At 56.8% G+C, this 10284-nt stretch overlaps 1 protein-coding gene across 4 annotated transcripts in view; it reads right to left on the minus strand.

The window, feature by feature from the left end:
• The window catches only part of PMEPA1 (prostate transmembrane protein, androgen induced 1), a 56959-nt gene extending 49322 nt beyond the window's left edge, over window positions 1-7637 (minus strand). Inside the window, exon 1 of one of the 4 annotated variants that reach the window (XM_045528262.1) lies at window positions 6512-6639. In XM_045528262.1, coding sequence (XP_045384218.1) covers window positions 6512-6620 — 109 coding nt within the window. In that variant the 5' untranslated portion in view covers window positions 6621-6639. Of the gene's footprint in view, window positions 1-1166; window positions 1256-6511; window positions 7046-7481 lie in introns of those variants that run through there. The other 3 variants (XM_045528263.1, XM_045528261.1, XM_045528264.1) reach the window with 3 other exon arrangements.
• Between the last annotated feature and the right edge of the window lie 2647 nt (window positions 7638-10284).

Consider the following 10284-nt stretch of genomic DNA (forward strand, 5'->3'; position numbering starts at 1 on the left):
GGAGCTTGGGTTTGAATCCCAGCTGAGCATCAGCAGTTCCTGGCTGTGTGACCTTGAGCAAGTATCTTACCCCCTCTGATCCCATTTTTGCATCTGCAAATTGCTGACAGCAATAGCTCTCTCACAGAGTTGTTTTGAAGATTTAGAAAAATGCATCACTAGTACCTGGCACATAATAATCTCTCCACATCCAACTAGGAAAAGGAGCGGAAGCAAAAATCCACCAGTCACCCTGGGAACAGGAGAGAGAAGCCATTCTGCAGCTCTCAGAAGGCCTAGGGATGCCCCAAGATTTTCTGGGCCCACCCCAGGGTGCTGAAGCCCCTCCTTCCCCAGTTGTCAAGTCATTCTGGGATTTTTTTTCCCAGCTTGGTGACAAACACTTCTGCCAGTGCCTGACAAGACCCTGACGAGACCCCTGAGGTGTCAGGGTTTCGCTTTGTAGTGTCACCCAGGGGAAAATGAGGCTGACTGTCAGTACTCGGTGCTGTCATGGCTGCAGGAAGGGTGCAGCCCCCCTCGGGGAGAAGGTAGGGCAGGAGTGTTCTAGAACCAAGGACTCGGCCCTTCCCCACCTCACTGTCGGGGGATGCTTTATTTTGATGGTTTACCTTCCATCTACATTCACTTGTTAAAAATTTAAACTGGGAATTAAAATTTTAAAAATTTCCTAAACTGAAAGCCTCAAACCATCACAAGTTTCCAGGCTTTCTGCACCCGGGTTGTCCTATGAACTGGACCCCAGTGGAGTGTCTGGACATCAAGGTGGTATCAACTTTGTGGCCCAAGTTCTGAGCCTTACACCCCCTCTCCCAGCCTCTGTCCACCGAGGAGGCTGGCAGTGGATGAAGGGAACCCTGCTGGCAGGCCCTAGGGGACTGTCTGGGCCCCCGGGCCAGGGGCAGGTGTGCTGGGGTTGTTGTCAGCCAGGTCTGCAGTGGGCCTGGCAAAGGCAGGAATATTACACAAACGTTCCGTTACTTCCACATTCAAGGTCATGGTCCCCAGACGGGCCTGGTGATTCTAAGGTTCCTAACCAGTCCCTGAATGGGGGAACCTTCTTCTGGCTCAGGCCTTCTCGTCAGGCAATGAGCCAGAGAGTGACCACCAGGGGGCTGGGCAGAACGTAGGGTGGAGTCCAACACACCCCCACTGCTGTCACCCACCTCCCATAAACGTACAGTGGTGCCAGACACCAGGCTACACATGACAGGAATGCTCTCCGAATGCTCAGGACACCCTCAGCACAGGAGCTATTGTTAGCCCACTTTACAGACATGCCAGGTGACAGCAAAAGGGGACACAGCCAACACGTTTTGGAGCCTCCAACCTTCTGGCCCGAGTTCTTAAACCAAAGCAGGGCAGGTCACTCCATGGGACAGATCGGGTCTGGCGGCAGGTTTTCTTATACCTCTTGGTAAGGGGGGAAAAAGGAGAATTGCCGGCACTTAAAACCCAGGAGTTTTACATCAAAATCTAGCCATTCAGGTCCCCTGGGATTGAAAGATCTGGCCACACGGGGCCCACGTGGCAACGGTAGCCCCTTTAGACAGGACTCACGCCCCCGTGCGCTGAAGCCCACCCCCGAGATGACTGCATTTGCTGCGGCACAGTGGTGCTGTCCGCGTTGCTTCTCAGGGCACACAAAGAGCAGGCATGCCGGCTGCACGGCTCCCCACACGTGCCCCAGCCACGCACGCGTTACACAACACCTTCTCAAAAGCAAAAAATGGGCCCTCGGCTTCAATCTCCTCCTCTCAGCATGTGCACCCGCCACACAGAACCCAGCGCTGGCAACAGTACAGCCTCCAAAATCCAATTTGTAAGAGCTCCTTGTCTCTGGGCAGGATCCCAGACACTGATGCCTGCAAACTCTGTCTTTGGGTGGTAATACCTGAACAGAAAAAGCCACATGGACCCTCTGGTTTGGGCCCTACCCTTAGCACCCTTCTGGGACAATTTCTTACTTTTAAACTATTGACCAAAGCATAAACGTTTAAATACCCTAACCCCGGGTTGGGATGAGAAAGGAGGTGGGGGCAGGTATCTGGGCACACCTGAGCCCGTGGCTCCGGGGCCATCTGGAGGCAGATGCATCTTGCATCTCCACCAAGAGGCCAGGCATGCTGGGGAAAAGCCCCCCAGCTGCGGGCCTTCCAGCCTCCACCTGACCTCCCGGACAGCCTCCCTCTGCTGGGCAGCCGCACACACCACTGCCCCTTCCTTCTCTCTCGAAAGGAGAGTGCACGCCTTCGTGCAACTTACAGGGGAGAATGTGCACTTCCCCTTTTCTTCTTCTTACATGCCCAGAAGTTTTAACCATTCCCAACCCAAGGAGAAGCTGGCAGGAAAGATAGGTAGGGGTAGGAACTGTGTGTGTGTGGGCACACGTGTGTGCATGTGTGTGTGATGTGTGCCAGTGCAGGAACAATTACTTATTTTGCATCTTGACAATCGCTGAACTCCCCCGACCCTGGGTCACTCTGAGCAGAGTAGCTGGGTTAACCCAGACCTCCCGGGAAGCCGCGACCAGCAGTCTGACCTAAGATTCCAGTCACAGAACTCAACTCGCTGACTGCACCACCACCTAAAACCCGGATATCAGAAAACCTGCGGGTGAAAAGCCCCAGCTTAGAGGGCCCACAGGGGAAAATAGCAGGTGTCAGACATCTATATTTGAACACGAATCCTGAAACGTCAGCTTTCACTGATGCCAGAGTCTCTGCTCCTTATAAATGCAAATCCAAGGTGAAAACTGGAAACTTCATCTCGAGAGGGAGCCCCATCTTCCCTTCCTGGCACACAACAGGCGCTCAATAAAGGCTGAGTGGATGAGTAGCAGCAGCTAACATGGAGAGTGAGCCCCAAATCAGGCCTTTATAGGGACTGATTTCTGAAGGAATTGAGGGGTCATCTTCTGGCAACCCGGGGCTGCTCTCTGGCCCCCAAGCCCCTTTGGAGAAACCACTAATTGATTGAACAGTGGCTCTCAGCCAGGGGCATTTGACAACACCTAGAGACATTTTTGGTTGTCACAGCTGGGAGAAGGGTATTGGCATCTGGTGGGTGGAGGCCCCAGATGCTGTTAACATCCTGCAGTGCAAGGGACAGCCTTCCCCTCGCTCCCAACAAAGAATGTCACAGTGCCGAGGCTGAGATACCCTAGATCTCAGCAAGTGTCACCCATGAACAGCCTGTGCCAGACAAACCCAGAGAAAACTGGGTGTCCTCTGAGTTTCGAATGTTTTGGAATATTTGTTTGGAACAGGCTGGAAAAGAGGAGTCAGAGAGGGGCTCAGTGACGCCGTCCAGCCAGTGGCAGTATCTATCTGCCACTGTAGATACTGCCAGAGCTGGGTCCCGGGCAGGGGCACCTCCCAGGGCCCTCCAGGAAGGCCTGCCACACGCGCTGGACGGCACTGCCTAGCAGTCTGTCCTGAGAGCATACTTAGCATGGTTCTTCCCACCAAAAAGTTTCCGGCAAACTTTCTCCAGAGAAGAAAGACTGGGGGTAATTTCTGAGATGCAGCAGAACTGACACGAGGTCAAGCAGAGTGCCAGGAAAACCGAGTGCCAGCAGGAGTCCTTTCCTCAAAAGGAGGTGCAGCGAGCGCCCAGCCAGGAGCTTTTCAAAAGAAAGACGAATTTCCCCATGTAACGCGTTTGGGGAACAGACAGCACCTTCGCCCCCTCTCAGAAAAGATGGGGCCCCAGGAGTGTCTTCTAAAGTCAAGCCTATTCCGTCGGGCTCCCACCCTCCCAGGTACAATGGGGTGCTGCCGATTTCTTCTTCCATCCCTCAAGTTCAAAGTGGACCTGCCCCGCGGGCCCACCGAGTGTGGTTTAGGAGAAACAACCCTGGCCTGGGGCCAGTGTGCGTTGGGGACTGTGGGTAAGGCTCTCCTTCTCAGACTCCCTCAACTATAAACCAAGGGCTCGAACCCCAAGCTTGCCCAGGCTCCTCCTGGGTCTGAAATCCGGGCAAATGAAGACCACACAGGGGAGCCCGCACCAGAGGGCAGGAAGCCAGGTTCAGCCTGGAGGCCTCCAGCCAGACTTCGAAGCACAGAGACCGTATCTTGAGACTAGAATTTTAGACTTCAAATATCATGGTCTCATTTTTCAGATGAGAAAAGTGAGGCCCAGGGGTGGTCAACCTCCTTTTGCAGAAAGACAGTGCCTTACATAAGAGCAGCTGTGTGGACGTGGTCCCAGGCTCACCTCCAAACCCATCAGCATGCAGAGTCCTATTGCAAACAACTCCCAACATGTCCTAGGTGAAATATTCAGCAGCCACTAGCAGTTTCTTTCCTTTCTTCCTTTTTCCTTCCCTCCTTCCTTCTGATCGTTTGGTGTAAAGAAACTCCAGGAAACCCCAGAACTTAAGGCTTCCTTACCCCAGTCTTTAAGGGAAATCTGATTAACACTTGCAACAAACTGTTACATTGTACCTGCATTTTTAAGATTGGTTCCCTTCCTGCCCTGTGGGTTTCTTCCAGTAAGCAGGGGGCTGTGTATACACAGAGCAGGGGACTAACTGGGGCACCCAGGGGGCCAGTTCCAGCCACTAACCTCAAGGGTCCCCCTCAAATGCCAACGGTGGGGAAGTGCACAGGGCGAAGACAAGGAATTTAAAGAGAGGACTTGGTGTCAGCCAAAACATCATTAAGGGCTGATTAGCCCAGGAAGGGACAGAAATAAGAATGATGCATTAAAAAAAAAAAAGTCCTTAACATAAAGAGAAGACAAGACCAGAATGTTCCACAATGCCCAGCCCTCGGAATAAAGGTGACACAACAATGTGTAGCCCTTGGGCAGAAGGTCCCCTGAGGCAGCTTTACAGGGTGAGGGGGAAAAAAGCCGGCACTGAGGGTACTTAAGCAGCAATCCACCCGGCAGCAGCGAGACTCTAAACATGTGCGAACATATTTTAATAATATCCCCGTGCATCTCATTAGCCTCCTGAGTTCACAAAGGGCCTTTGGGAAGGCAAGTCAGTTCCGCAAACGCTGGCTCTGGGCAGGTTCTCCTGGCACCTCCCTGGCCTGGGCAGGGCAGCAGGGGTGGGGTGGGGACAGGTGGGGGGAGAGAGCAGGGCTTTCAGCTCCAGAGTGGGAGGGAGTGCCTGGAGGTGGACAGAAGGACCCACCACCAAAGCCGGGCCACGCTGCTTAGTTTTACCTCCTGTGCTTCACTGTAGAGGCTCAGGGGCCACACACTGTGGCAGCCGCCAACGGAAACTGGCTTATGAGTCACCCAGCAACTGCCCTCGTTCCCTGGTTCGGTGGTGGCTGCCTAGGCTCCTGGCCCCAGCTGGAGGGAGGCTGGCCCAAGCAGGGAGGGGCTGTGTGTCCCTTTATCTGGGGTGGTTTGGGGTGAGGATGGAGAATCTAAAGCACAGAGAGGCAAAATGTCCCAAAAAAGATGGCTGGGGAGAGGGCACAGGCTAGAAGCCAGAACCCAGGGGGTGGTGGTTCCGTTCCCCACCCAACCAAACGTCCATCTGGGTGAGCTGTGCATGAAGGAAGTAGAGACTTAGTTGTCTCAACTTCTGGATGCGCAGGGTGTGGACGTCAGCCACAAGGTTCCAAACCCCACTCCCCACCCTTGGTCCACTGCCCCCTTTCAGGGCAAGGCAGTCCCAAGCACAAACAGCACCAAACTTTGACTCATCTGTAACCGCTGTCCCAGCCAGACTGAACCAAGCTGTCCAGACAGAGGCTATTTATAGGTGCGTCGGGGACACAGACACTGGCACAATGACACACACACTCAGGGTCCACGTTGGGCCAGATGCACCAGCGCTGCGCCCTGGATTCAGACACCTGGACACAAATGGTGCCCAGACCGGGCCAAACCCAGACCAGACCCCCAGAGACAGGCACACACTCAAAGCTGCCCCAGACCCGGGCACGGGGGGACACAGAGACGCCGAAGACTCGCACACCCCCAAGAGAGACGGAGACTCAGACCCAGACACACCAGCGACAGAGCCACGCAGACACGCACAGCCCGCAGACGCACGGAAACCCACTCACAGAGACCGAGGCAGCGCCGCAAACACTCCAGACACGCACACCCGGAGCCCCAGACACCTCGCAGACCAGACAGTGTCTCACATGCCCCACCCCCCGCCCAAAGTTGATAGAGAGCCGGCCTAATTGCTCCACCGCGGCTGCCCCTTAGGGAAATAAAATTGAAACTTCACGGACCCGCTCGCCCCGGCCCTCCCGCGCCCCGCGCAGCCGCTGGGCCCCGGGTCCGAGTCCGGGCGGGCGGGGCGCGGGTAGCGGGGGTCGTGCCAGGCTCCCAGCGCCGCGGGACAAAGCCGGGCCGGCCGCCAGCTGCCGCGAGCCGGGAGGGCGCGCCCGGGGCGCGGCGGGCGCAGCCGGAGCGCAGGACGTTCGGCCCGAAGGGGCGCGCACGGCCGGGGCCCCTGCCCGCAGCTGCGCCCCGACACCGGGTCGGAGCCCAACGGGGCTTCCGGGGAGGGGGGCGTGGGGTCACTCACTGATCTCCATGCTCTGGAACAAAGAGCGTTTGCAGTTGCACGTGCAGGAGACATTGGGCTGCCCGGCGGCGGCGGCGGCGGTGCTGTTGAACCCCATCAAGCGGTGCATGGACGGCGCGGCGGCGCGGCACGGGGCGCGGAGGGCGCGGGGACGGCCGGGGGGGGCTCCGGCCGGCGCCCGGAGCTCGGGCCCCGCATGCAGGAGGCGCGCGGCGGGGGAGGCGCGCCCCGGCTCTCCGGGCTCGGGTCGCTGCCAAGTTCCCGGGGCGCCGCGGGGCTCAGTGCGCCGGGCCGCGCTCCTCTGCGCCCCCCGGCCGCCCCTCGGCTGCCCCGGGGGCGTCGGCAGTGCCCGCGGGTGGCGTCCGGGAAATGGGCCGGCAGCGGGGCGCGCGCTGCCGCCGGGCTGAGCCTCTGCCGCTAGCTCTCCCCAGCCGAGCGCCTCCGCCGCCGCCGCCGCCGCCTCCTCCTCATTCAAGTCCAAGGAGATCGGGTTTCGCTCCGAGACCGCGGTCGGAGGCAGGCAGACGGTCTGACGTCAGCGCTAGACGGGGCTGCCAGTTCCCACCGCGCGGGGGCCGGGAAGGGGGCGCGCGCTGCGCCAATCCCCGCCGAGGTTCCCCCGCACCCCCTCCCCGGGCCGGGGGGCGGGGTGACAAGAAACGGGGCGGGCTCTTAAAGGGCCAGAGTCAGACGGCCCGCGTAGACCCGGGACCGGAGCGACAGAGGAGGGGCGCTGTGCCCCCTCCCCAACGGGGGTCAGCTTGGAACGCCCGCCTCGCACAGGCCCGGTCCCAGGCAGGGGGGCTCGGTCTCAGCCCCGCCCGTGTTGCCGGTGCGCCCTCCCCCGCCCGCGCCCCGGGGTCCTTGACCCAGGCTTTTGGGGTTAGCCTATCTTCTAAGGAGCCGGAGGTCCCCGGGGGCTCAGGGAAGGGAAATTGGAGAAAGAGGGGAAGCCCCCAAGATCAATCACCCATGGCCTGATTTCACGGGAGACTCTCCGCCTTCGGTCCTGCGGCAGCACGAGGATCCTAGCCCATCAAGCCCCCGGTGCACTTTAACCCGAGCCCAGGGAGGTCGACCAGGAAAGACTGGAGCTCGCGTAGACACGCCCCGGAGCCCTTGTCATGTAAATGGACATCCGCGACCTGTGTATTGTGGCTGCCCCAGCCGGCGGGGCCCGGGGCGAATCCACACCCATTGTCTGCTGCCTGCGGGGCCACCGGCTAGGGGGGCGCGGCTCCGGAGTTCCAAAGGGGTGGGGGGGCGTTACTTTTATTTCTTTAACTTTTAATTACACGAGTGCTACAAGGACACATTCTCCTGATTTCACAAGTATTAAAATATTACATAAGAGACCTCCCCTCCCTGGCCCAACTCCAACCTCTCAAGAATTTGGTGTGTCGCCTCTTAGACCCTTTCCTAAAGCTCCACTTATTTAATGAGCACACATGGAGTGCCTGCCCTGTGCCAGAAACTTTCCAAACATTAACTCAACCTGGCACCAACTTGGTGAGGCAGAATATTATTATCCCCATTTTATAGACCAGGAAGCTGGCCAGGGAAGTCGCCTGCTAAGGTGGCACAATGGTGGAGCCCCAGTTCCAACCCGGGTCCCTGGGTAACCGCTTCCCCCCTCCCCTACGTATTTCGAGTTCTTTAAATATCCACATATTCCTGTAATGCCTGGAAGTTCAGTGATGAGCTGAGACTTCTTGTGTATTTAGAGCAAAAAAAGCTTTTAAAAATCATTATTATTTTCTTTTAAATAGATTGGACGGAGGAGGAAAAGCTAGGATTTGGGAAGTGAAGGTGCAGTTGGGAGAAGAACTTGTCTAGACCAGAGCAAATTCATCCTGCAGAACTCAGAGAGCCGGTGCAGGAAGTGGGCTGGCTCTCTCCCTGCACCAGGCACAGTGGTGCCTCCAGAGCTCTCCCAGGAAGGTGGGGACACTTTTTCTGGAGGGTTCAAGCTCAGGAATGGCTGGTCGGTCCGGCTTTATGGGGAAACCCAACAGTGTCCAGCCCAGAAGGAGGTTCAAAGGCACTGACCATCATTTGTTTGGGAGATGCTCACTCTTAGAGCCACAGCCGGGCCCAGGTCAGGGCCCAAGCCCGGGGCCAGGAGGGAGGCAGTGCCCAGGGCCCACCGTGGAAGTGGACGGCGCCCCTGCTGTGAACTGGGCATTCTCAGCCCCTGCCTTGAGGAAGGGGGTGTTTCCAGCAGGTCTTTCACGAGGGAAGATCTTGCTGTGCTTCGGCCTCTGTAACTTGGGAGAAGGGGGAGGGTCTCTTGAGGGGTGCTGAAAATGTTGTGTGGGCCTCGAGATGACCAAGGGTCCCATTCATTTCCTAGGCCAAAGGAGACCACCATCACCGCCCCTCCTTCCGACCATCCCTCCCTTTGTCCAATCAACAAACTTTTACTGAGCAGGAGACTCTGCAGTGGCAATGCCAGACACAGCCCCTGCCCTCCCGGAAATCTCTCTCCAGAGATCTGGCTAGTCTGGCAGTGAAAACTCACAGGTTGATTGTCTTGGAAAGGAGGCAGCATTTACACAATCCGAAATGAACTGCTGAGGGGCGAAAATAACCAGTTAATTCAGTGGATTAGAAAAAAACAAACCTCCCCACAACACTTGACCTCCCATTGATCTGTCTGGGACAACAGCAGTGGCTGCCGTTTAAGTGCAGCTATGTGGCTATGTGACCCCACTGTGCTGATGGTGTCACCAGGGATTGGCTTAGTGGTCTCGGCCCTACTTCCAAAGCTGGTTCTGCTTGGGGACTTAATACAGGGTGTCAGGCCTGTGGGACGCAAAGATGAGTGTGACACAGCAGTGTGACCTCGGCCGAGTGCCTTCACCTCTCCAACCTCAGTTTCCTCTTCTGCAAAATGGGGCTACTAATGGCACCTTCACGTGCTGTGATTGTGAGGAATGACGGGGCCGATGTCTTGAAAGTGTGCGTGAAGACATATTAGTTGCTATGCTATTTAATCCTCATGGCAACTCTGGGAGGGAGGAGCTGCTATCATTTTATTTTCCATTTTACAGATGAGGGGATGGGCAATTTGGGCACCGACAGGGCCCTGGCTAGGGTGGGCAGTAGGAAAGGACACAATTGCTTTGGCAGGGGTTAGGCTGGACTGCTTGCACCCACAGTGGGCTTCATGTGTGCCCAGAGCTGCCTGATAAAACACAGGATGCCGGGTTAAATGTGAATTTCAGGCAAACCACAAATAATATTTCGTGTAAGCACATCCCTTGCAATATTTGGGACACACTTATACTAAAAATGTATGTGCTGCTTATAATGAAATTCAAATGTTACTGGACACCCTGTGAATCTATTTGCTAGATCTTATAACCCTACATTGATGCTGGGAATTCAGGCACGAGGGGGCAGAGCCCCCTGTCAGGCCCAGCACACGGCACGGCACACACAGAAAAGTTCACAACTTGCTGATTCTACCCAGGGTGCTAGGGGCTGAGGAGGGAAGGCTCACTCTGCTGGGAGGGGGGACACTGGGGGCAGCAGGGGTGGGGGTGCCTCTACCTGGCAGGCCTGAGTCCTGGGGAGGAAGGCCACAGGTCAGGGAAAGAAGTTTCCTTCCTTCATTCAACAAATATTGTGTTTCTATTCAGTGCCAGGCTCTGTGCTGGGTACTGGGCACAGGACTGTGAAGAAAACAAACTCCCTGCCCTTGAGTGACATCGCTGGGGGCAAAAGGGACTGTAGACACACACGCAAGCCCGTAGCTGAGCAAGGTCAGG

Source organism: Lemur catta, chromosome 17 (genome assembly GCF_020740605.2).
Source record: "Lemur catta isolate mLemCat1 chromosome 17, mLemCat1.pri, whole genome shotgun sequence".
NCBI classification, from domain to species: domain Eukaryota; kingdom Metazoa; phylum Chordata; class Mammalia; order Primates; family Lemuridae; genus Lemur; species Lemur catta.